Source organism: Schistocerca nitens, chromosome 1, assembly GCF_023898315.1.
Source record: "Schistocerca nitens isolate TAMUIC-IGC-003100 chromosome 1, iqSchNite1.1, whole genome shotgun sequence".
Taxonomy (NCBI): domain Eukaryota; kingdom Metazoa; phylum Arthropoda; class Insecta; order Orthoptera; family Acrididae; genus Schistocerca; species Schistocerca nitens.
The window spans coordinates 946,491,055-946,518,924 of NC_064614.1; the positions used below are offsets into that span (position 1 = coordinate 946,491,055).

The 27,870-nt window shown below is 43.5% G+C and overlaps 1 protein-coding gene across 2 annotated transcripts in view; it reads right to left on the minus strand.

The window, feature by feature from the left end:
• Window positions 1–367: 367 nt before the first annotated feature.
• Window positions 368–27,870, minus strand: part of LOC126194242 (uncharacterized) — a 49,865-nt gene continuing 22,362 nt past the window's right edge. Inside the window, exons 2-4 of one of the 2 annotated variants that reach the window (XM_049932749.1) lie at window positions 20,143–20,205; window positions 5,947–6,204; window positions 368–2,369 (exon numbers count right to left, since the gene is read on the minus strand). In XM_049932749.1, the coding sequence (XP_049788706.1) occupies window positions 781–2,369; window positions 5,947–6,204; window positions 20,143–20,205 (1,910 nt within the window). In that variant the 3' untranslated portion in view covers window positions 368–780. The remainder of the gene's footprint in view (window positions 2,370–5,946; window positions 6,205–20,142; window positions 20,206–27,870) is intronic. The other variant, XM_049932750.1, reaches the window with a different exon arrangement.

Here is a 27,870-nt window from a genome sequence, read left to right on the forward strand (position 1 = left end):
GCTGTACGAGTCCTATAATTAGTTGTGTGAACCTAAACTGCAGATACCTATCTATTTCAACTCTTGAGCACAGGACATCCATCATTTACATGATGAAATGCTTATATTGTATGTTCATACTGAATAGGTGTCCTATACTTTTATTTATCGAATGTGTTTTACGTGTTTTCTATCACATTTTTATTATATGTTATGTTATTTCATTAAAAAAAACAGAATGTGACGTTGATCACAGACTAATTATTTGGGAAGGTTATGTTATATAACTGAAATCACGATTGAGTATTACAACAAAGTGATGTTAAAAGGAGTCATCCATACTAGGTGTCTTCAAAGTTTAGTATTGACCATAAAATAAAAACAGACATAACTGTAAAAAATTTATTTTGGAATAACATTATTGAACGAAATCATACTTTCAGCAGTGCCCTGCAAGTTTAAATTCTCACAAATGGCATTCATACATCAGTATTGTACACAACCAATGTTAACTAACAGTAATTTGGGTTCAGTGAATTCGCTGACCAATAAATCCAGGTGATGTAACTATAAAAATTCCTCGATTTTTTGTTTTGTTTCTCATATCAATCTTTGCATTTTACAGTTGAAACAGTTGGAGTATTTTTTGAAATGTAATGGCTGGAAGCATATCTATGGGGAATGGATTTATAAAGTGATATCAGAACATGTCTGTTCTAGCGAGTAGTTTTACACATTTGTTTCTGTGTTGCTCAAAATAGAAAGCATTCTGAGGCATGCACTGAAAGGGAAAGAGAACCTCTAGTGGTAGCCACCCTTGACAACTTTACGGCCAAAGCCCTTGATGACCAGCTCTGCTATATCCCGGACAAACCCACCATCAGAGCTGTCAGAGCTACCGGAGCTACCAGAACTACCAGAGATACTATCACAGTCAGAGAAACCGGAGCTGTCAGAGCTACCAGAACTACCAGAACTACCAGAGCTACTATCGCAGTCAGAGCAACCGGAGCTGTCAGAGCTACCGGAGCTACCAGAGCTACCAGAGCTACCGGAGCTACCGGAGCTACCGGAGCTACCAGAACTACCAGAACTACCAGAGCTGCCAGAGCTGCCAGAGCTCCCAGAGCTGCCGGAGCTGCCAGGGCTGCCTCCAAAACCACGAAAACTCACAGGATGGCTTCCAAAAGTGTAATCAACTGAGCTGCCAGGTGAATAGCCAATTCTTGGATATCCTGCTCCACTGTTAACTAAGGAACCAGAGTCAATGTCAGCACTGCCTACATGTCCAATAGGACCACCTCCACGACTTGCATGTCCAGCACCTCTGTAAAGTCCATTGTAGCCTCCAGCTCCACCAACCAGGCCAGGACCAGGAACTCCATAACCATCTCCCACTATTCCAGTTCCACCACCACTTCCAGGTCCCCAATGGCTATTTGTAGAGTCATGACGTTGGAAGCTACCAATACCAGGGCTGGCTATACCACTAATTCCTGTCCCGCCAATAGGTCTATGTATTTCTTGTCCAAAACCTCCTCCATCAGATCCACTATGACCCAAATATCCTCCAACAAATCTCATACCAGCAGATCCAGATGAGAAACCATGAGAGGCTCCAGAGTATCCTCCTTTAGTCCCAACAGTATCACCTGCTTCACCAGCTCCCACACCATGTGCTGTACCACTAGGACCATTGTGGTCTAACAAACCTCCTACTCCACCAGCGCCACTGTGACCAATTCCGCCAAATTTTGGTCCACCTCCAATACCGCCAACTCCTCCATAGCCTCCTGAGATACCAACAGGAGAACCTGTGCCTTCAATTCCAGTGGCAACTGGGCGAGAGCCCCAAGGTCTACTGCCAAATAAACGGCTGTCAGATACAATTTCATGTCCACCACCTATTACTGTGGGTACACCAACTAAGCCTCCATGTCCAGCAGTTATTCCTTCAAGTCCACCACCTAAGCCTCCAAGCCCACCAGTTATTCCTCCAGGTTCACCGCTTAAGCCTCCATCAGCTATACTCCAATATTGACGTGCCACATCACCATGTTCACCTGCTATTCCTCCATGTCCGCTATTTCCTCCCAATACACTTTCTCCAAGAACAGTTTGTACAAATTCAGTTCCTCCTGTTCCAGGGTTGCCTCCTACACCACCTAGTCCCAGTACACCACGTCCTATGCCACCAGATTCAGCTCCAAGACCACCTCCAATGGCTCCCACACCATCTGTGTAGTGTCTGTATCCTGTTCCGTCTCTTCCAATTTCGCTAATGAATCCACCATGCTCACCAGCTCCTATTCCATGAGATCCAGCTCCAGGGAACGGTGCTCCCAAATACCCTGATGCTGACTCTGAACTAGACCCTGAGCTGCTGCCACCTGTTGGGACAATCACAGAGTTAGACAATTGATTTCAACACGAAATAAAGATTGAAACAAGAAAACATGTATTACCTTCCTTCTCATAGCATTAATTTTTTCTTTGTTTTGTGGTTGAAGTAAATGAAAGTTGAATAAATATAATTGAAATATCACATAGGCCATTTGTTCAGCGATATACTCAATATCTTTTGCATCATAGCTAAAATATATATTCAATACAACACCCAAATATAAGGAATGGATAAAATAAAATTAAATGTCAAAGAGAAAGCTATTCCCCTATGTGGCGATATTATTTGTAAATTGAGCAATGGCTGAAACCAATCCAATTGCTGTAAGATACGTGTTAAGCAAATGTTTTACGTTGTGGAGATTGACATGTAGATTGTGATCGTTACTAAAAACAAATAAATTAGAAATTATAAAAACTTTCAAATGTGTATAAAGGTACATTAAATATAGTGGACAGTTAGAGAACCAATTATGACATTACTGCTCTTTACCTTATATGGACATATGATAATCGTGGTTTAGACGTTTTCAGTTGTTTATTGAGGGAGGTGGACACATATTTTAGACGCTAGAATCTTTTTTGAGAGGAGGAGCTTCAGTTCCATTCCACATTCCTGTTGAAGTTTTGTGTGAATTTTCTAAATTACTATCGTTTCACAACTTTCTTATCCAATCTTCGAGTTACCCGTAATAAAGGAGCATAAGTATTTGACACCCAGCGAACAGCGGGATCATTAGCTCACGTGGGTCAAGGGAGGGAAGGGAATTGGCTGTGTCCTCTTTCAAAGGAACCATATTTGTGTGTTAGTATGAGAAACAGGGGAAAACTAAATCTGGAAGGGCGCACAGAGACATGAACTATGAACAATTCTTAATGCATATCTGGTGGTATAGCTACTATGCAACCTCGCAAGAGTTACGGTATATTTCCCAGTTGGCCCTGTCATTTAAATGGTGCTGTAGCAACAAGAGACCTACACCAATGTTTTTGCAAGTTGGAGAGTGTGCAATAATTAATGAAGTGTTGTTCTACATTTCGGTCTTTTTTCTTGATGTTTTGCTCACATACTTCTACGAAGTTCCTAAGGACAGAAGAACATGAGGCAAAAAAATTTCCTGTGTTAGGAGTTTGTTGACTGCTCATAGAGTATTTTTAAGTATGGAGCGTAAAACCAGACCCAACTGTGTTAATGACTGTGTTATATGACTGACAATACGTTTCGAGTATTTATGCCTCCATCATAAGGTGAACTGAATTACTGTTGGTACATTATAAACGTCGATTTTACATTACTGGCCATTAAAATTGCTACACCATGAAGATAACGTGCTACAGACGCGAAATTTAACCGACAGGAAGAATATGTGATATGCTTTTCAGGGCATTCACACAAGGTTGGAGCCAGGTTAAGGAGCCACGGGGCCTGCACCATACACGTCATTCGGCTGCAAACACACACCACTTTTCTCAGACTTGAACTTTTCTTTACATTAACTGCATCCACATGATTACTGTGCGATTCACACTGTGGTGTTTGGCAAATCGTTCGTAAAACTACACTGCTCACCATTAAAATTGCTACACCATGAAGATGACGTGCTACAGACGCGAAATTTAACCGACAGGAAGAACATGCTGTGATATGCAAATAATTAGCTTTTCAGAGCTTTCACACAAGGTTGGAGCCAGTGGCGACACCTACAACGTGCTGACACGAGGAAAGTTTCCAACCAATTTCTCATACACAAACAACAGTTGACCGGCGTTGTCTGCTGAAACGTTGTTGTGATGCCTCGTGTAAGGAGGAGAAATGCGTACCATCACGTTTCCGACTTTGATAAAGGTCGGATTGTAGCCTATCGCCATTGCGGTTTATCGTATCGCGACATTGCTGCTCGCGTTGGTCGAGATCCAATGACTGTTAGCAGAGTATGGAATCGGTGGGCTCAGGGGGGTAATACGGCACGCCGTGCTGGATCCCAACGGCCTCGTATCACTAGCAGTCGAGATGACAGGCATCTTATCCGCATGGCTGTAACGGATCGTGCAGCCACGTCTCGATCCCTGAGTCAACACATGGGGACGTTTGCAAGACAACAACCATCTGCACGAACCGTTCGACGATGTTTGCAGCAACATGGACTATCAGCTCGGAGACCGTGGCTGAGGTTACCCTTGGCGCTGCATCACAGACAGGAGCGCCTGCGATGGTGTACTCAACGACGTACCTGGGTGCACGAATGGCAAAACGTAATTTTTTCGGATGAATCCAGGTTCTGTTTACAGCATCATAATGGACGCATCCGTGTTTGGCGACATCGCGGTGAAGGCACATTGGAAGAGAGTATTCGTCATCGCCGTACTTGTGTATCACGCGGCGCGATGGTATGGGGTGCCATTGGTTACACGTCTCGGTCACCTCCTGTTCGCATTGACGGTACTTTGAACAGTGGACGTTACATTTCAGATGTTTTACGACCCGTGGCTTTACCCATCATTCGATCCCTGCGCAACCCTACATTTCAGCAGGATAATGCACGACCGCATGTTGTAGGTCCTGTACGGGCCTTTCTGGATACAGAAAATGTTCGACTGCTGCTCTGGCCAGCACATTCTCCAGATCTCTCACCAATTGAAAACGTCTGGTTAATGGTGGCTGAGCAACTGGCTCGTCACAATACGCCAGTCACTACTCTTGATGAACTGTGTTTTCGTGTTGAAGCTGCATCGGCAGCTGTACCTGTACACGCCATCCAAGCTCTGTCTGACTCAATGCCCAGGCGTAACAAGGCCGTTATTACGGCCAAAGGTGGTTGTTCTGGGTACTGATTTCTCAGAATCTATGCACCCAAATTGCGTGAAAATGTAATCACATGTCAGTTCTAGTATAATATATTTGTCAAATGAATACCCGTTTATCATCTGCATTTCTTCTTGGTGTAGCAATTTTAACGGCTAGTAGTGTATGTATGACCTAAGTAACCTTCCATCATCACAGTGATACTGTCATTCGTTTCTGAAAATTTCGATTGATAAGAAGCAACCAGTAATTTAATTCACCTGACGATTGATACAAAATATTCTTAAACACAGTGTAGAATTACGCAGAAAAATTTGTGGTTAGTTTCCTCTGAATTTGACTTATCACAACATGATCTCCCATGTGCTCTATAGCAACCAATATATTTCATTTCGAGACGAGAAGATATATCTGGTACATTACATCATACGACTCTGTGACTGTGGGAGCTATGGATTCTTTATGTTAAGGGTAACCAAAAACGCTTTTGAAATACTATGGAAAGTCGGCACAGGTTTTGATTTCAGCTGGAGCAATGTGTAAAGCTTACTTTACCCTAGGAACAAACCTGAACAATATTATAGACTCAGTAAGAGCAGCATACTTTATGGGAAAACGTGCCAGTAGCTAAGCAGAGCCTTAGAAGGGCCTACACCCCAGGCACACTATCCTCACGTGGAGTAATCCATCATTATTATTCTCGCCACGTAACACGACCTAAAGCCATAACGACGAGCCACTGTAGTGGTGTGCGCACTCACCTGCTCCGTATCCTGCCTGGCTGGCGCTGTGGCTTCCAGACGCTGAGCCACCAGGGCCTCCCAGGGAGCCGGCGGAGGAAGACGACGCAGAGTGGCTGCTGGAGCCTGAGCCCGAGCCTCCAGCGCCGTACGAGGAGGAGCTGCTGCCCGACTGGCTGCCGCTCCCAGGGCCGCCGCTGGACGACGACCACGAGAATGATGAGGATTTGGAGAAGCTGCCCGAGCCCATACCAAAGTTGCCATATACGGGATTCAAGCCTGTGCAGACAAGAAATATACAGGGTGATTCAAAAAGAATACCACAACTTTAAAAATGTGTATTTAATGAAAGAAACATAATATAACCTTCTGCTATACATCATTACAAAGAGTATTTAAAAGGGTTTTTTTTCACTCAAAAACAAGTTCAGAGATATTCAATATGGCCCCCTCCAGACACACGAGCAATATCAACCCGATACTCCAACTCGTTCCACACTCTCTGTAGCATATCAGGCGTAACAGTTTGGATAGCTGCTGTTATTTCTCGTTTCAAATCATCAATTGGCTGGGAGAGGTGGCCGAAACACCATATCCTTAACATACCCCCATAAGAAAAAATCGCAGGAGGTAAGATCAGGGCTTCTTCGAGGCCAGTGATGAAGTGCTCTGTCACGGGCTGCCTGGCGGCCGATACATAGCCTCGGGTAGTTGACGTTCAGGTTTCATAACTAACCTTTTTCGTAGGACTCTCCATACAGTTGATTGTGGAATTCGCAGCTCTCTGCTAGCTCTGCGAGTCGATTTTCCTGGGCTGTGAACAAATGCTTGCTGGATGCGTGCTACATTTTCATCACTCGTTCTCGGCCGTCCAGAACTTTTCCCTTTGCACAAACACCCATTCTCTGTAAACTGTTTATACCAACGTTTAATACACCACCTATGGAGGTTTAACACCATACTTCATTCGAAATGCACGCTGAACAACTGTCGTCGATTCACTTCTGCCATACTCAATAACACAAAAAGCTTTCTGTTGAGCGGTCGCCATCTTAGCATCAACTGACGCTGACGCCTAGTCAACAGCGCCTCAAGCGAACAAATGTACAACTAAATGAAACTTTATAGCTCCCTTAATTCGCCGACAGATAGTGCATAGCTCTGCCTTTTGTCATTGCAGAGTTTTAAATTCCTAAAGTTGTGGTATTCTTTTTGAATCACCCTGTACACTATTAGCAGCTAAACTAGTATTACTTAGTGATATTTTAAAATTGTTCCTGTCCCTCAAGAAAACAGTCCTTCACCGTACGAACTGTCTGATCCAGGTTTTAACCTTGAGGAAGTTTCTGTTGACGTTGGAGGACAAAAGACTGCACAAAACGCGTCAGTTATCGCCTTAACTCTCTTACACATGCACAGATATCCGAACACACACGGGACTTTGTTGTCAGTGTGCCGTGGTAAAAATTTGCTGTTTTGAAGAGCGAGCCGCAGCGTGTAGTGTGAAGCAGTCGCCCTCCGTTTCTGACGGTGGCGCCGCTATCGCAGTCGCACCTTTGGTGTCTCCCTCTGGTGGAAAAGGGGAAAGGTTGCCTCTTCACGTGCATTTAAGGGGCGCGACAAGCTCGCTAGTAGAGGACAGTCGAAGCCAGTTAATCTGTTAGTCTGAGTCAGTCGGAGGCAGTTGGTCAGCCAAGGCAGTCTGTCAGTCTGGGCGAGTCTGGTCAGTTGGTCAGCCAAGTTAGCCTGGGTCTGTCTCTCGTCTGCATTGGTGAGGCGGTTAGTGTCTGTCGGTCGTCCGGAGTGCTAGTATGTGTTAGGCCGTCAGTCTGCTCGAGTTTGTTCAGGCAATGGGCATTGGTGGTTGGATCGATCGGTTGGTCGGTCGAGCACTGAGACACAAGATGACTTGTCTGCCTGGAGCGTCGGCGCATGGGAGGTCGCCACGTGAGTCCAGTGGCCGCGCCGTATAGCGAGGTGTAGTGGCTTCGCGGCCGACACGAGAGCAACAGGAGTCAACCCACGACGTCGGTCTGGCCGGAGCGAGCTGCGACGCCGTGAGACGGGACATTGGCGCTCCTTTCTGCGTCCGTTGAAGCGGCTGGCAGCGGACGGTTCGGGAGAGCGTGAAACACGTATGTTGTGTGGCGGCGATGGCGAGGCATTGCAGAGTCTCTGACCAGAGAGCTATTTGTCGTTCCTAGTCTGCGCTTGACCGCGCGAGAGTGTAGTTGCGGTCGAGTCGCAGTAGTAGCAGTTGCGGTCTAGTTGCGAGAGAGTTCAGTCGGTAGTAGCAGTTCGACAGTAGTAGCGCATGCGAGATGACATAGTCTGTGGTAGTAGCGCGCGAGAGATAGTCGCAGTTGTGTGTGAGGAGTCGGCGGGCGTCGACATGGGTCTCTGGTCAGAATTCAGGACGAGGTATATTTTTTAAATAAGGTAATAAAGCAGCATTGCGCACATCTGATAATGTAACGTAAATTAACTGTAACTAATTTGTTCAAGAATCGCCCCAATAATAATTTTGCTTTCAAACCAAGCACTTTAACAAAACAAACATTTTATTGAAAGACTATTTGCCTTCCATTTCCTTAAAGAAAAATTTACTTAAGTTCAAAGAATATTTGCGATGCATTTACTCCAAGCTATGGCGAAAAATAAGAGCAGATGCAGTTTTACTGAGGTAAGAATTTGAGTTTAATTATTGCACAGGGCCTAAGATCGACATTTCGGTCTATTTGCGTTTTCATTATCATTGAATTGTGTTACATTTTTTTTGTGGGCAGCTTACATTTGGGTCAGATTGCTATTTTTCATTTAATTGTCATTGTCAATAAATTATTTTATTTGCTGGGAGGTCACACTAGGTTATATTCCCATTAACATTTTTGAAATATTGTCCTTTCAAATATTTGTGGGGAGGTTACAAGCGTCTTGGGGATGCTGCGTCAGGTCTTTGCCAGAAATCGCAGTTATTAAAAGTTAAGTGATTAGTGATATGTTGTTTCAGTTACTTGTTAAATTCTACTTGTGTTCTTGGTCAGTCTCTCGTCCCCAGCTTGCTCGTATGTCTCTCGTCCGCATTTGTTAGGCAGTTAGTGTCTGTCTGGCTGTCTGTCGGTCTGCCGTACGTTAATAGCTGCCTCTGTCATGTTTGTCGGATTCGGTGTTAACGTATTTATTGCTTAAAGGCCGAATTCTTGAAATATGTTTTTTTATCTTGCCTATCATCTTGCGAGGTGGTATATGTGTAATGTAGAACATGTTGTACATTTTATGTAAGTCTGCATTTTATGTTTCTTTTTTAATAGTCATTTTAGGTTATAAGGTTGCTACCCTTCCACCGTAAGAGTCCTTAAAAAAATCAAATTGCACTTTCGGTGGCAAATAATTTGAGTGTTGTACCATTTCCATCCCTCTTACGGGCTGCATAGTTTACATGTTTGTGTGAGTTGTTAAAAATTTTTTAGTTTAAGGTAATGTGGTGTGTTACAGATTTGCACCAGTGTACTCTTTCAGAGGTTGTTGTGAGCGGTCATGACTACGGCCGTGTTGAAAGGGAGCAGGCAAGCTTCTCAGCCCGAAGGCTCATACTGTTAATATTGTTCTTCCTGCCTCTAAGTAAAATTGTAACTTGATATTTCGAGGGTGGTTTTCTGCTTATAATTTTAAATCTGTTTTTAAAAGCTTTAGGAATAAAATTCACATTTGTTAGAAGTAATTTCATTTTCCATCAGTTACTTCCTGGAAAAGTACTTCCACGCACACCTAGTATGATTAAATGTGTTAATGTTCTTGATGAATCGCTAGTAAATAAAGTAAATTCTTTAAGAAAAGATTTTGAAATTAAATTCACGGTTCAATTAGGTCTGGACGTATTGTCCAAGAAACAAGTAAAACTAGATCAAATTCTGCAATTTCATCCTGTGTTAACGGTGGGTTTCTCTTAGTCTTAAGGATAATTCCGAAATTTGAAATCCCCCGCAAATGTTCCCAACTAGAACTCTTTCTGTGCCGCTATAAGCTCTGCTCTAATTTGACTAAAAAGAATAAACCTTTGCGATGGGGAGTAAAACACATGTATTAAAAAACTACATACATTGCACATGTCGAACAAGTCATCGATTCATCTCTCTTTCGAGAAAATACACTACACCATAATATTTTTGATTAGTATATTTTATCTTAGAAATATATAAAACATAGCACATATCCTTCAGTTAAAACTTCCGGGGTGAGAGGCCGTGGTCGAAGTATAAAACTGATTCCTGACGTTTCGTCTCCAGCTACGGGAGACATTGCCACCAAAGTTTGAATGGGTGTAGCATTTATAGAGCGTCTGGGACAACCGAAAAATCTGACGCAGTAGAGCATGTCTTTCGAGATGAAAACCACGAAATGAAATTCAGTGAGACGAGCGTTTTAGCAAGGACATCGCATTATCATCCAAGTATGTGTAGAGCAGCAATACCATCATAATTTTAATAGAGAAGAAGGAGGTTTGAAGTAAGATAAAATATGAATGTTGACTTCGTGCCGAAAGAATGACAACCGATTATTTTTAATCTGAATTGACGATGCCATCCAGAGATTACACACAGGCGGCTCACGTGAAGTACATTTGTGCCCTCTATGCGCTCTATAAACGCGATAGGCCTTCAAGCCTTAGTGGCAGTATCTGTTTTACCTCAGAAGATGACTCCCGTAGCTGGAGACGAAACCTTAACAAGCAGATTTATACTTCGACCATGGCAAACAGCCCGGAAGTTTTGTTTGAAGACGTCGGACCCGAAATTCTACATTCTATGAAGAGCTCATATCCCCCGGTTTTGATCATGATTTTCATGTGGTGTCTTTGAATATAAGGCAGCTGCCGGAGCTGGTACGTCCCTCAGAGAACGCTTAACTAGGAACCCTTTACTGAAGTTCCAGCTTCCTGGCAGTTGTCTGAAACGAACTGATCTGTTCAATGGACTGGATCTCAAACAGCCCCCTCTGCCCTTTGAGGTAGATAATTTTTTTAAAAGTCTACTCGCATTGAGTGGTGTGGCGCAAAATATTATTGTGGAATAAACATAATTTTTTGTTATTGAAACCGTGGCAAGTATTTCTGTAGTTCATCTGACTAAGATAGATTGGGCGCAATTGCACATATGGATGCTTCCTGAGATTACATCAGTTACGAAGGAGTATGGATTTTCGTTACGCCAGCCAGAGCAGAATATATGAGAATCACCTTCACTAAGATAGAAGCATTTGAGTTTTGAACGCAGTGTTAGTTGCCTGATAGGTCAAATGTCAATTACTTTTTGAGAGTTGCATTGAACTCGACGTATCAGAGAGTCAGTCATGGACCTTAACAGAGTTGTAGCTTAGTTGAATGATGTGGAGTGGAGATGATTGGATGGTTGAGAGGGGATTAAGGGACTAAACAGAAAGGTCATTAGTCCCTCAATCCAGGGATAGTTCATCCAGAATTAGTGAAGCCCATGAAGGAAGTGTTCTGATGATTTAACTATGTAGAAGCAGTAAGACCGAGGTATTAAAGACCATACTGATGCCAGAACTGTAAAGGAATTTACGGAGAAGTATATGTATTGGCAGTATTTGGATTGGGGCAGTAAGTAGGTGAGAGCAGATGAAGGGTCTCCCAGGGTTCATTCATCCACTGGACCCACCATGCAGCCAACCTCCGCCAGCCCGATTTAGGACAAAGACAGTTACATGGCAGAGAATGTTATTATAGTGGTGCCTGACACCCTCCCCCAACCCCCACTCCTGGAGCGTTCGAGATAGGACGTCAAAAATTTAAAAAAAGTCGATTTTTAAAAAATATCTTCATTTTGCAGCGCACATCTTTCTGAAGTGCTTGATATATAAAACATATCTACGAAGGAATGTAGGACATTATTTGGTCTTAAGTGTGCCCAAGTACAGTGTCACACGTCTTCACACAGCGTTCTTCTACTGCACGTCACTGTATTTCCGTCTGTGAAATTCAGACGGATATATTTTGTAAATTGTAATGGAAGACATCGAGGCTACATTCAGCACAGTGTAAATTAAAATGTCCTGTGGTTCCTCTCCTGCTATCAGTCGGCAATCGGTCAGTTTGACATCCTACACCCCTAGAAAGAAAAAAAGAACCTCAGAATTAATGCTGGGTGGTATCATTTGTGACAGGGTGAGAAAGAAACTTTTCAAAAAATTTGCACTCTTTATTGCCAGTTAATTAATAACTTTCTCTTTTGTGTGACATTACATTAAATAAAGAAAGATCAAGCCAGTAAAGACAAGCCAGTACGCATTCCTTCAATCATTAGGTCCCAGCATTTTTTCTCTCTAATCTTGATACAGCTTTACAAGGAGCACTTTTCTTTCTGCGAAAGAATCTATTACCTATCAAAGTTCGTCAAACGTTTTGCTACATGAAAACTCAAAATGTCGTTGTCTAATACTGAAAAAGTTGTTAGCACGAATAGTACCCAAGACTGATGTGGTTTCTCGACTTGGTTGCGTCTATTTCGTCACTGTCTACTAGATAAAACGAAACAGCTCTTTGTATTATTGCAAGAATTGTAACACATGCCAAAAAGCGATACTGTTTCGGAACAAATGGTCATTTTTATATACCTAATTTTCATAAATAACACGACAGAATATAGTTCACGAAGTAGCAATTGGAACTTACCATTATGGATAAAGGGATGTAAGGCGAAACGTTAGGGCCCACATATCATCATTTGTCATTTCCCGTTACTACCTTATTGACATAAATACCTCTGAAATAGGTAGGCCTTAGGCAATCACAGTTTCAGTTAATTACAACACAGATTGAGTAAGATATCAGATCTCAATAATAGGGCAATAAAAACAGGTAGGCTTTAATTAATAAGTGTTCTAACTAAGCCAAATTACAAATAGTTCTTAATTTTATTAAAAGGCAACAGGCAGGCCTTCAATAATAACAGCCTCAGTTAAGTACAGTTACCAAATAGACAACAGGCAGACCTTCATGAATAACTGCTTCCGTTAAGTAGCCAAGAGTTTAATTGCCTCCTCACAAGGGGTGGACCAAAAAGCGTATACGCAAGGGGCTCAAGACTACCAAATAGGAAGGCCAAGGAAGTGTACAAAGAGAGGACCGGCCTTCCAAGACCCTTTTCGTAGGGTATAGACTGGCAAAAGAAATATTAACGCAGCAAGGTTAATTACGTGAAAGCAACAATAACCAGCCAAACGGTGTTCCTGAGTCACTGCAAGATATCGCCCCTACAACGACGGCGAAACGCCTGAAAGATAACCGGGCTGCCAAACCCAATTAAATAGCCTCAGCAATTGCAAATTTTGAGACACAAGCATCCTCTAAGCAAATATAATTAACAGAGCGATGACGTCTGCAATGCTCGAAGGTGTCTCCGAACCGGCACATGGCCGTATTACAAAAGAAAGGTACTAATCTGGTATTAGAATATGTTTGGTAGCGAGGTCGGCTAAAACCCAACCATCTGGGTACTGCGTGACGACAAAGAATTTGGATGGCCATTCTTGGCATGTAGAGCCAGAAAAAATGGGGCTTCCACTGGGATATTAGCTACTGTCTGTGAGCCTTCACAACTGCAATGAGTGGATGGCTCGTTAAATCAAATAAAGTTATGGGTTAGCTTGGTATGACTTATGTGAGAACGACATAATAGAGTAGATTCCTTTCAGGAGAAACGGAAGGAAGAGCGCCATGAAGCAATAATCTCCATTAGAGTGCGGAGTAGCCAACCAGATGTCATTTCATTTCTGATGAGCAGTAATGTGGTTTGCACACACAAATCTGCATGTGGGACGAGTAAAGCGAATAGGATGTGAGTAATCGCTCTTCTTGGTAAATGGTCCTCCATTCCTTGGGATACCCATATGACGTGGGACACAGAGAAAGACAACCAAGCAGTTATTAAGACTAAGCTCATCGAGATGGTCATAAATATCAGAGATCACAGTGTGGTAAAGGCAACAACGGTCGGTGACCTAAATTGAGCCGCTACATATTAAAACACAGTAAACAGAGGCCTAATAAAATGGAGGACTCTGTTAACGGCTATCAGCTCCACTGTCTCAAGACTGAACATAATGGACGCTGAAAGGTCATAGGTATGACTGAGACTTTAGGACCTTGAAATATATCGGTCCCACTTCATCGTTTGGGTACCAACCAATTGTGGGGAGGGGAACACATTAGAAGAGGTGGAGATTCTGATAGAAGGCTGTGAGGCATATTCGAACTGGTAATTCTATCTGAATGTGAGTTTCAGGAGGTTGACGCTCCTTTTGTGCAAAAAGAATGGGATACGTTGGATGATGAGGGAATTGTGGAGGGCAAATGAATAGGAGACAAAGAGTTGGTACCATCGGAACTGAAGAGATAAGATCCCCACTTCGACAAGGAGACTGTCTAGGCGACTAGTCTAGAAGGCGCCAGTGGTCAGACGAACTCAACAATGATAGACTGGGTCTAACAATTTCGAAGCTGAAAGTGTCCTTGATCCATAAACCTAGCAATTGTAATGCAGTATGGATGAGTCAAGGGCCCAGTAAATATGGAGAAGAGTAGCATGATCTGCACGGCAATAGGTGTGGGCAAAGAAGTAGAAATTGTTAAGCTTCTATATACAACCAGTCTTTATAAGACGGATGTGGGGCAGATAAGTCAGTTTTATCGAAAAGGGGGTCCAAAAGACGGATCTGTGCAACAACTTCCGAGAGCTCGGTACTGAGCAGGCTTCAGGGTCAGAATGGACCCTAGTGCAACGACAGAAATTGATGATCCACGTTTAGTAGTAGAGAATTGGAGACCATGTGAAATGGTCTACACAGAGGCCCATTAAATGCCACTTTGGAGCTGACGTTCAGCTGAGGCTACTGAGTGGGATCTGTACCAAATGCATAAGTAGTCCACGTACACTGCAGACGTGAACAAATTCCCGACAGAGGTCACTAGCCGATTGATGGCGATGAGGACACTCAGGATGGATCCCTGTGAAAGCTGTTCTCTTGGATCCATGAAGAGCTGTATGAAGTATCAACTTGAACCCAGAACAACTGGTGGAATAAAAGTTGACGAACAAATGCCGGCAAGGAGCCTTCAAAGCCCCAGGCATGGCGCTTAAATAAAATGTGGTGGCACCAAGCGGTGCTGTATGGCTTCTGACTGATGCGGCCCACCACTAATTCCTCTCATGTGCCAACCTCTTCATCTTAATGTGGCATGTGCAGCCTATGTCCTCAGTTATCTGCTGGATGTATTCCACTGTCTTCCTCTACAGTTTATGCCCTCTACAGCTCGCTCTAGTACCATGGAAGGCATTCCCTGACGTCTTAACAGATCCTACCATCCTGTCCCTTCTCCTTGTCAGTGTTTTCCAAATATTCCTTTCCTCTCCAATTCTGCGCAGAACCTCCTCATTCCTTACCTTATCAGTCCATCCAATTTTCAACATTCGTCTGTAGCACCACATCTCAAATGTTTCTATTCTCTCTCTTTCCGGTTTTCCCACAGTCCAGGTTTCACTACCATACAGTGCTGTGCTCCAAAGGTACATTCTCAGAAATTTCTTCCTCAAATTAAGGCTAATATTTGATATTAGAAGCCGGCCGCGGTGGTCTCGCGGTTCTAGGCGCGCAGTCCGGAACCGTGCGACTGCTACGGTCGCAGGTTCGAATCCTGCCTCGGGCATGGATGTGTGTGATGTCCTTAGGTTAGTTAGGTTTAAGTAGTTCTAAGTTCTCGGGGACTGATGACCACAGCAGTTGAGTCCCATAGTGCTCAGAGCCATTTGAACCATTTTTTTGATATTAGAACACTTTCCTTGGCCAGGAATGCCCTTTTTGCCATTGCTAGTCTGTTTTTGATGTCCTCCTTGCTCCGTCAGTCATTGTTTATTTTGCTGCATAGGTAGCAGAACTCCTCAACATCATCTACTTCGTCATCATCAATCCGGATGTTAAGTTTCTCGCTGTTCTCATTTCTGCTACTTCTCATTAGTTTCATTTTTTTCGATTTACTCTCAATCCATATTCTTTTCTCATTATGCTATTCATTCCATTCAGCAGATCACGTAATTCTCCTTCCCCTTCACTCAGGATAGCAATGTCAGCAGCTAATCGTATCTTTGATAGCCTTTCACCGTGAGTTTTAATTCTGCTCCTCAATATTTCCATCATTGCTTCTTCGATGTACAGATTGAACAGTAGGGGCGAAAGACTACATCCCAGTCTAACACCCTTTTTAATCCGAGCAGCTCGTTCTTGGTCGTCCACTCTTATTATTCCCTCTTGGCTGGTGTACATATTGTACGTATATTGCTGTTCTCTCCCTATAGCTTACCCCTATTTTTTTAAGAATTTCGATCATCTTCCATCGTTTTGCATTGTACAACGCTTTTTCCAGGTCGGCAAATTCTATGAAGATGTCTTGATTTTTCTTTAGTCTTGCTTCCATTATCAACGGAAACGTCAGAACTGCCTCTCTGGTGCCTTTATCTTTCCTAAAGCCAAACTGATCGTCGTCTAACACATCCTCAATTTTCTTATGGCTTATGTAGATAAAAAAAACGGCAATGAAGTGAAGCATGTCAGATCGCGGTTTTCAACGCACCAGATGGTTGGTTATGGATCCTCGCTCCCAGAAGCCACACTGATGGGTGGAGAACCCAGCGTAATCTATGGGCAACCATCCTTTCTAGTTGTTTGCAGATCATGTTGGCCAGGCTAGTTAGTCGGTGGCTTTCGAGATATGTTAGATTATTACCTGATTTAAGGATTGGGATGACCATACTATCTCGCCATTCGAGCCAAATGCTGTTGAAGATCCCGTACAAGATGTAACTTTAGGTGTTGGTTCGTCTGATTATGAATGAATCAGGGCTTGCGGTTGTATCCCGAGATGAGCCAATAGCCTGAAACAGTTCCCAGTCAGAGAAAATTTCATTATATGATTCGGTTCTGTGGGGATATAACATAGGAGGGTGTTTTCAACTGGTCGTTTCTGCACTGGAAAGGCAGCTGGATAAGAATGGGACGCTGATGCTGTCGCAAAGTTGGTCAGGAGTTGTTCACTAAGAACTGATGCATCAGTACAAAGACCGCCCCCAGAACAAGATCCAGAATAGTTGTTGGTCGTTGACAGCCCAGAAGACTATGGAGCCTGGTCCACACCTGGGATGAAGATGCGTTCGTTTGCAGGGAACAGACACAATGCTCATACCATTTCTTCATACTATGTTTAATTAGATAGCGAGCCTTACAATGAAATCATTTAAAAATCATAACGATGGTCTGCGAAGGTTGTCGGTTGAAACATTGTAGGGCTCTTCAGCAACCCTGAACAGCTACTGCAGTGCCTTTGGTTCACCATGACATTAGCCGGCGGAAGAGGTGACCTGTGGAAAGGGGAATAACAGTTCAAGCAGCGTTGATGATAGCGTTGGAGACATCTTGCACAACATCGTCGATGGAATTTGACAGAAAAAAGAGGGGTGGTAACAGACTGTTTGTGATGTTCTTCCTCAGTCCGGATTCTCTACAGAAAAATTTGGAAAATGTAGATCAGACTCGGAAGAAGAGCACATATTACTGCAGCCGAAAAATGTTTAATTCCAAGAAAGGAAGGCAGAACCCAAAGAATATCTGGGTCAACATCAAAGGTTGCCACCAAGAGACAAGGAGCAAGAGAAGCAAATATAATCAGAGATGACAGATAGCATTACAGGACAGGAAGAAGGTGTTGCAGAAGCTTGGGACCCTGCGCTTGCCACAAAGAAGTGGATATGATTTTGACCCTTCCGATTTTTTAGATTGAGGGTTCTACTTTAGTGTGCTTGTTCCGTGGTAACCATGTGACGGGTCGTAGAGTTCGTAGAAAACTGGAGTAGTTTTTGACTTGAGGAACTGACTTGGTAAAGTTTGCACAAGTGTGAATAAATTACATTGGTTCCATGAGAACGTAAGTGAGCTTTCATTATTTAACTCTGAACAGTTTTCAGTATTTCTGCGACTCTCTTCTTTTCTTATATCCTAGGAATAATTTGAGAGATAAGGTGAGAGTATCAGTGGTGGACAGTTTTCAATTCAGACAGAAGTAGGCCTCAAGCCAGTGATGTGAGACACCTGTAACTCGTCTCGCAGATGAAAGTGAGTTTTGCAGCTTTTATCAAAACAGTTTCACGAGTATTCGAACAATGATTCGAGTCTGCTGCAAGTTATACGCACCTCCTCGAAAATGAAAGCAAACGTTCTAGCGACACTGTGGAAAATTACTGTATTATTACATATAGTCAGAGACTAGTACGGTAAATTAAATACAAAGCTTACTGCTCACCGATTTGGAAGTGAACAGCAGAGAGCACATTCTTTATGCACTATAATTTTAATCTTTATTCATGACTGGAAAATGGGATGATGACTGTTTACAAACAAAATACTTTCTTGAGATCAACGTTACTAGTAGAACATAGTTTCTTCATCTACGTTTACATCCACATGTACTATATGTTGTACTATCGGTGAATTATTTTAGGAAATTATTTTAAATGTATATTGTTATTACAAAACGAAATAGTGAACTCCAGACCATCAAGATGATCAACTGCTTATGTGCCACAGTGCGAGTCGTACTTAATTCACTCTTAAATATACTGCAGAGATTGTAAAGCACATTTTGCTTCTGTAATACGAAAAAAATTTGAAATTTTATAAGTAGATTTTTGTCAAATGATTGTCATCTTCCTTAGAGCTTTTGTCAATTTATATTCTTCGGTATTTTTCACTCACCTATAGGAGTAGAAATGCAAGAAAATTCACGAGGCCCTTTGTGGTATATGAAGCCACGTGTCAGTTCATTCTGGATCGGAACGCCCGCGCTTGATTAGAATTTCTGTGTGGCTCGTACATAAATTGCAAAGGCTGTTTGTTGCACAGACAGTCTCCTATGTCCCAATGCTCTATCACTAATCCTGAGGCTGTCTCTTACTGTATTCCTTATTCAACCAATTTGGGCACCCACTCCGTAGCCCCACACGCTGTTACTCCGATGTGTGTGTTATTCGCATGTCATAAAATGTGCATAATGATGAATAAATATTTAAGATTCTCAGGGGTATACAGCTATGTTTCTCTATGTTCAGACCATTCAGCAAACATCGAACGAGATTGAAATAATGTTAATATTTATTGAATACTCATGCAGCGTGTTTATCTAACACTGCTGAAGATAATAACGTTATTTGTGAAGCTGCGGCAGCATCTTTCTGTGACCATATCGACAGTACGTTCTCAGTCTGATAATGACTCCCGACTGGGACAGCCAGCTGTGTGCCTTGAATTGTTCTCCATCCATTCTTAAATCCTCCTTTACAGGCCATAGTCACATTTCTTCTTTAGCGGGCATCGAGGTAGTACAGAACCAGAAGAAAGGGAAGTCATATCGAATTAAGCTGATTAATTCGATTGATCACTTTTGAGTTAAAGGTGTGAAGTCCACGATATGGATATGTATGATTACTCGCCGATCTTTCGAATCTGATAGAAACTGACATTGTATCTCAGGTTAACTCGGGAACTCTCTTTTGTACTGTGCACTTATCACTTCAGTTGTCTGGAAACGTCTCACTGACCATTACAAAGTTTCAGTTAATCATTAATTCTCACTTACCAGACCGCACAAATTATTTAAAATCTTAGAAGAGGAAGTGAAATGAGTTGAATTAATGAGACTCAAATGAAGGTCGATTTCTGGATGGTACGTACATTCATCAGCAAAGCAATTAGGGATATAAAACCTCAGTACTGTGTACCATTAAATGCTCGAGAAGTACACAAATAAATCGTGATGTATGATTAGCATCGTATCGTTCCAGTTGGAGAAAAGGACGAAAAGTATCATGTCCTACTCTAACGGGAGTCTAGGAAGTTATGCTAGTGCTACGGTGGTACAAAGTTAAAGGAAAAAATAGGTCCTATGTGCCGTTCACAGTTCCTTTCTGCAGCTGTGGATGGAAAAATAGAACCCTCCCGCCGGAGGTTCGAGTCCTTCCTCGGGCATGGGTGTGTATGTTGTTCTTAGCGTAAGTTAGTTTAAGTAGTGTGTAAGACTAGGGACCGATGACTTCAGCAGTTTGGTCCCTTAGAAATTCACACACATTTGAACATTTGAAAAATAGAATTACTTACTATCGGAAGCGAAGGGCACAGCTCCAAAGCGCTCTCCCAATACGTCCCAGGCCTTGACGCCACCTAGAACAACATAACAACAACGTCAACAATTGTCCTTTGCGTCATCATGCACAAGCACCGGCGCTCCCTCTGCGAACTCGGTCTTGCTGTAAGACCACCGCATGACGTCACACTTCATGACTTCATTCGTCGAATACCAGCACAGCGCTTTGCAGAAGAGAACTGATCGTAACTAGATGCATCACGTTTCGTTCATCGGTACAGGAAACATGCAGTGCTTCTAGAGTAAGCATTTACAGACGTATTCTGCACTCGAATAGTTCAGTACAGTTGTTAAATTTTGCATTTTGCGATGAATTTTATCTCTCAATAGCAACTACGTGTTAGCTGCATTCTCATTTCCACATAATAAGGCCGCTTCGATTTGCAATTAACTCACGTATTACACCGACAGCGATGTTTACTGTGAGAAAGTGGACGACTCACATTGTTCAGTTGTTAAATTTTAGTCTTCGATTATGGACGCGAAGACCTAGAACGGATCAGTCATTTGTTCTTACGAGAAAGTGTACTGGAAGCGGTGCAGCACTTCTTTTCTCAGTGCAGGGTGTAGCTAAATTTGCTTCACTAACGTGAAGGACTTGTATTGTGGAGCAAGATGATTAAGCCTAGCGTAGGAACTCATATTTGGAAACGAACCGTTTCCCCACCACAACACACGTTCTTATCTCCCGCGTTTTCGGCTCCACTGACAAGGATATTACTACATCCTTTACCGATCACCTGATGCCCCATACCCACCACAGATTTATTTGCACGCCGTTCAACTGAGCTTGCGATCTGCTCATGGAGGTTTCTACCTGCTGTTGTGCTTGTGATGTTTGTTAGTACTGTACGGTAGTAATCATTCATTGCAGTACAGAAAGCAAGCTACACCCACATTTCATTTGTAGTGTGTTGCTGGTGACCATGGTGAACTACACGTTTTTGGAAAACCGACATTATGCTACAGTACGAGGAAATTCGGTGCAGTGGGAGGGTTGCTCGTCAGTTGTGCACGGAGTGTTTTCCACTCCGCTGGACACATGCACACTCCCTCTTTACTACGGTATAACAGCAGGTCTCGGAGACGGGTACATTCACCACCTGTAGGGACGACGAGTACCAGAAACATAGCAAGTAGACTGAATGTGGATCGACCAACTGTCTGGGGTGTTCTGGATGGCAGCAGCTATACCGGTACCAACCCCCTCTCCCCTCTGGAAGGTACTGGCAATGCAGCCACAGGATTTTTCATTTGGAGCCAATTTTTACACTGTTGTGTAGACGAGCCCATGGTGCTATGGCCAATAGTTTTCACGGATGGGGACAAGTTCACCAGGAAATGTGTTCTCGATTCCTACAATAGTCCTGTCCAGGCTGACAAAACCGGCTTGCCGCACGCCCCATGGGTTTCAGGACGATATTGTCTGAACATTTGGGCAGGGATCCTGGATAGATGTGTGACTGCGCCGTACCTTCTTCCACCACATCAGAAGGTGCCACGTATTTGCGATTCCTTGACGGCTTACTGCATGGGCTCTTGGAAGATGTGGCATTGCATGTGCGTCGAAACATGTGGTTCCAACAGGATAGCGCACCACTTCAGTTCTCACGTGCTGTCCCTGATCGTCTGGGCAGCAGGTCGTGATGACCCTATTGCTTGGCTTGCACATCCTTCCGATTTGAATCCACTAGATTAAAACCGTGGAGTCACATCAAATCCTTGATTTACGAGATCCCTGTGGCAACCGAGGAAGACGTACTGGTGCGTATCATTACGGCGGCGGAGCATGGTGGACCAGGAATTGGTGATCTTGAGTGCTGGAACATGATACGGAAGTATCCGCGATGATGACGGTGACCGCTACATAGAGGCCTACTTGTTAGTGGACCCAGACGACAAGCTGCAGAAGACAGAGAGCAACGTATGTTGCGCTGTTTTGCGTGTTGTGGCAAACGGTACTTTCCTGGACACGAGAACTTTTACTAAATTTAACTGTCTTGATATCTACTACAAGTCCTCAGAGTCTGTAAAGGAAATTTGGTTACACCTTGTACACAAGCAGTCAGAATTACGTATTTGGTACATGAGGATTGCAGTTGGAGTGAAACGGATGCATTGTAGCAAAAATGGTTCAAATGGCTCTGAGCACTATTGGACTTAACTTCTGAGGTCATCAGTCCCCTAGAACTTAAAACTACTTAAACCTACTAACCTAAGGACATCACACTCGTCCACACCCGAGGCAGGATTCGAACCTGCGACCGTAGCGGTCACGGGGTTCGAGACTGTAGCGCCTAGAACCGCTCGGCCACACATTGTAGCAGATTTGGGAAGTAACTATAATATTCCAGTAGCAAACAAGCACTCCGTCCAGTGTGCGAGTTACATATCTGGCTTATTAAAAGTAATTGATCTACTTGTCGAGAAATACGTAAGAATTATTTTTTTAGTTATCAGTCTTCTGATTGATTTGATGCGGGAGAGAAAAGAGGGAGAGAAAGAAATCTGTGTTGACTCATAGTATACTCTTCTAAAATAGCAGCAAAAGGGCACCGTGCTTACCGTTTCCTTTTGACAAACGGATAACTAACAAAAACCTTCAAGAGACAGTGAGTAGAAGATTGAAATTTATCGTAAGACATTGGAACAAAGACAATAATAAGGAACGTTACGCTATCTTCCTCACTTCCCCTTGCTTGCCAAATACTGGCAATGAAAATTTGGACTTCTCCGCTTCCACACAATCAGGCGTTAACAACATCGACTACAGAGCTACGGAGGCGAATAATTTGCTAGATGCATGGAACGTTATTAACATATTCATTGACCACTAAATGGTCTTTGCACATCTTTTCTGCTGACTTCCAACTGCAGATTCCATCCGTACGAGGAGGTCAATAAACAATGCAGCATATTTCTTCTCGGCCAATTTCGGTTGAAAAAATGAGAAATTTGTTGTGGGATGTCGTGGAACATTGCCACTTCAGCCGCTATGGTTTCATGAGTTCCGATAGGTGGTGGCGCCATATGCAGCCTCTAAAATGACGTCTGTAACGAAGGTGTGTCCTGATTAGAGAAGAGTCATTGAGTTTCTTTTGTCGAGAAACCAGAGCATCACAGATATTCACAGGCACTTGCAGAATGTCTACAGAAACCTGGCTGTGAACAAAAGCACAGTGAGTGGTTGAGGTGGTGCAAACCTGTCCGATCTCCCGCGTGCCGACCAGCTGCACACAGTTGCGACTCCTGCAGTGTTGTAACATGCGGTCAGTCTCATTCGATGTGACCGACGTATCTCAATCAAACAGCTCGCTGCACGACTGGACGTCTCCGTTGGCAGTGGTGACACACTCGTCCCCCTCGTAGTGCGATGATCAACTCTAAAGTGTATTGCGCTACCCTCAGGAAATTGAAAATCGACTTGAACAATAATTTGTCACAAAAATACAAACTAACTTCTCCTTGTCCATGAAAACGCAAGGCCGCACACAATTTGTTGGGTGCGTACTGTAAGACCTTCGGTACACACACCATCAGATTATTTGACTTGTGGCTCTAACGAAGTAGGCGAGTGTCAGCAACATGCCTTGTGGTCTTATCGTGGCGTGTTTATCTTCTGCTGTTAGGTCAGACGATAGAAATGCCACTTGCATGCTTAGAGTAGCAGATTGACGGTGACCAATTTTAAACAGAACCTGATTAATTTTCACACACGTTTATTAAAATAGTAACAAGCATAAACCTTACGTAACTTGATTCTGGATGCTATTTACAATTGACAATCTGAAGTTCCTTTGTTCTTGGTACGTTAATCTTATTCTCACATATCTCTGATACTTGACAAAGTGTCTATACATTTCTCTTCATGGCTATGTACAGGAATATGGTAATCTTATTAGGCGCAGACTGAAACTTGACTATAGACTGGTACAGACTAATGTAGACTGGTACATACAAATGCAGACTGGTGCAGACTAGTGCAGACAAATGCAGACTGAGTAATCGGAGGTCTGTACACTCGTTATAATACCTCGCGCGTTCAGGTATCACTGCGCGAGTGTGATCCGCGAGGAGAAAAGGTTCTACGTTAGCAGCAATCTCATTGGCTGCATTACATATTAACATGCGGATCGGCGGAAGCAGAATTTGGTCCATCTCTAAGGCAGCGCCATCTCGTAGTGCGGAGACGGACGAGCGCTGCGCGTGCGCTGTTGTGCTTAGCGGGGCGCGCTCTAGTGGGAAAGTTGTGTACGTGCTGAACGTGGAACTATGTACACAGCACAGTTCTGCACACCTGAGAGGAGCTCACAAAACTTCATTGGACTATTCTTCCTCATCCACCTTACAGCCCACATCTCGCACGTTCCGACTTACATATGTTTGGCCAATGGAGGAGGCTCTCCGTGGAAAGCAGTATGTGGATGATGGGGGGCTTACTGCTGCAGCAAGATGTTGGCTCCGACGTCGACCAGTAGAGGGGTAGCATGCTGGCCTACAGGCGTTCCCAGTCAGGTGCAGTAATGCCGTCGCAATGAATGTAGATTATGTTGAAAAATAGGATTTTGTAGCCAGAAAAGTGAGAAATATATGATGTATTGGAACGCGAATAAAAACAAAATTGCTTTAAGAAATAAAGTGTTGCATTACTTATTGAACATACCTCGTATATGCAGTGCGGCATCTTCGATGCGTGTCTGCAACTCTCGTCTCGAGTTATATAAACCGAATAGCCAAAAGTCACAGAGAGGATTGTCCGACTTGGAGATGTGCCATGAGTTAGGCCCAAACGTTGCGACTACATGCTGCGTATGGCTTGAGTGTAGACATGATGGCTGATCAGTCCGTTACAGGCAGCTGTGTAGTGAACGTGGCGGTATTTATTAAGTAATAGAACCCAGTATGTTGTCCTCTATGGTGAGTGTTCATCGGAGGTGGGGGTATCATCTGGTGTGCCCCAGGGAAGTGTGGTAGGTCCGCTGTTGTTTTCTATCTACATAAATGATCTTTTAGATAGGGTGGATAGCAATGTGCGGCTGTTTGCTGATGATGCTGTAGTGTACGGGAAGGTGTCGTCGTTGAGTGACTGTAGGAGGATACAAGATGACTTGGACAGGATTTCTGATTGGTGTAAAGAATGGCAGCTAACTCTAAATATAGATGAATGTAAATTAATGCAGATGAATAGGAAAAAGAATCCTGTAATGTTTGAATACTCCATTAGTAGTATAGCGCTTGACACAGTCACGTCGATTAAATATTTGGGTGTAACATTGCAGACCGATATAAAGTGGGACAAGCATGTAATGGCAGTTGTGGAGAAGGCGGATAGTCGTCTTCGGTTCATTGGTAGAATTTTGGGAAGATGTGGTTCATCTGTAAAGGAGACCGCTTATAAAACACTAATACGACCTATTCTTGAGTACTGCTGGAGCGTTTGGGATCCCTATCAGGTCGGATTGAGGGAGGACATAGAAGCAATTCAGAGGCGGGCTGCTAGATTTGTTACTGGTAGGTTTGATCATCACGCGAGTGTTACGGAAATGCTTCAGGAACTCGGGTGGGAGTCTCTAGAGGAAAGGAGGCGTTCTTTTCGTGAATCGCTACTGAGGAAATTTAGAGAACCAGCATTTGAGGCTGACTGCAGTACAGTTTTACTGCCGCCAACTTAAATTTCGCGGAAAGACCACAAAGATAAGATAAGAGAGATTAGGGCTCGTACAGAGGCATATAGGCAGTGATTTTTCCCTCGTTCTGTTTGGGAGTGGAACAGGGAGAGAAGATGCTAGTTGTGGTACGACGTACTCTCCGCCGCGCACCGTATGGTGGATTGCGGAGTATGTATGTAGATGTAGATGTAGATGTAATGGGTGCAAGGCGGATGTGTCGCAGCACATTGGATATTGCACAAGAATTCCCGATTCCAATATCAACGGCGTCTCGGGTGTGTCTTGAACATCGCAGAGACAGTGTTTACACACGCGAAAACCGGCGCAACGTCACGTCGCCTGCGGTGTAGTGTGCGTTAGGCTGCCGCCGACTTGAATGTAAGGCGTCAAGGAACCGTCTCCACCAGAATTGTACGGAGGTAAATATAACGCATAGCTTCAGCAACCGAACCATCGATTCATGTCCCAATTTGCTCCCACGACTTTAGGCCGCTCAGAGGATTTTTAACTTTCTTCCGTAAGACACAAAGGAATTAAAGACATCAGCTGCCAGTGGGCACTGATTCATATAAATGGGCAAATTTGAAGATATGTGGCGGGCTGGGATTCGAACCATGGCCTCCTGCTTACTAGGCAGATGCACTGACCACTAAACCCGCCAGACCCAAATTCTCAACTTATACCACACACTGCTGGTATTGTGTCCCTCCTCATTAGCCACTTTACTCGCGACATCTCTCCGATTCTTACGAGAGACCCATCCCCGTCCTTTCCTAATCCGATGAGACCGATGACCTCGCTGTCTGGTCTTCTTCCCCAAACAATCCAATCCAATCTAACTAACCTAAGGACATTGCACACTTCCATGCCCGAGGCAGGATTCGAACCTGCGACAGTGGCAGCAGCGCGGTTCCAGACTGAAGCGCCTAGAACCTCTCGACAACACCGGCTGGCCTGTCTCTGTTCTTTCGGACATTCTGTATCTATTCTGTTATATTTGGGACAATTTTGAATGCATCACGCAAAATGTACGCCTCGTCACTCAAGATTAGCCTGTAGCTCCTCGTCTGTTTGAAGCGTAACGTCTTGGTGGAAGATGATTCCTTTAGCCATATTCAAACTGTTATGTGGGGCAGTGGACACTAGTATGTAACCCAGAGATTCACGTACCAGCAGAGCTGCAAACTATGCATCAGTGACGGCTTTAACCAGTAGCAGTCCGTTGTGGATTTTTCCCAATGAGTCAACTTCTCGAAATTTATCTTCAACATGTTCCACAGAAAATAATGGTTTTGTCACAGTAACAATATCCCCAACATATCGAGTACACACTGTTGGATAAATTGTTTCGCTCCCCGATTTCTGGATTGTTCCTCTTCCCATGCGGTAGCCGCATTAGAGAAAGCTGTATTGTTACAACTGCCCGCAGTGAAATACCTGTCTGACGACACAGCTGAACAAAATGCCCATTATTTTGAAGTAATTAAATAAGTTTCATGAACGAAACGTCCATCCCGATACCACCTACTCCAATTCTTCAGTTAATGGGTCTCCCCCAGACGCCACCCACCCCATGCATAGGCCATCTAACACGACGACTGTGGTCTGAGTCCTATTGCGCCAGGAAAATGAGTGTCTACTTTTTGTGTAGGATCAGAAAAATCAACCTATGAGCTGACACAAAACGAAGAGGCTGATAAAATTATCCTGCAGGAGGAGGGGCACAGGCTACTAGAGACATTTTTAAGGGGGCTTCCAGTCGATTTGTCGACGAGAGTATGGACGGAAAATACAAAGGATTTCTCTGCTACCATTAAAGTTGTTACACAGCTAGGGAAGGAGGACATAGCTGTGATATTCAAGACATTTATTGAAAAATGTTACTGTACATGTGCAAAGGTAAACTATACAGGTCTTGTGATCAGCCAGAATGGCGTGAAGACTGGTCCAGGGTTGAAATATGTTGTCTCAGATTTCTTACTGCCACAAACAACCAAATTAATTTCATCATTT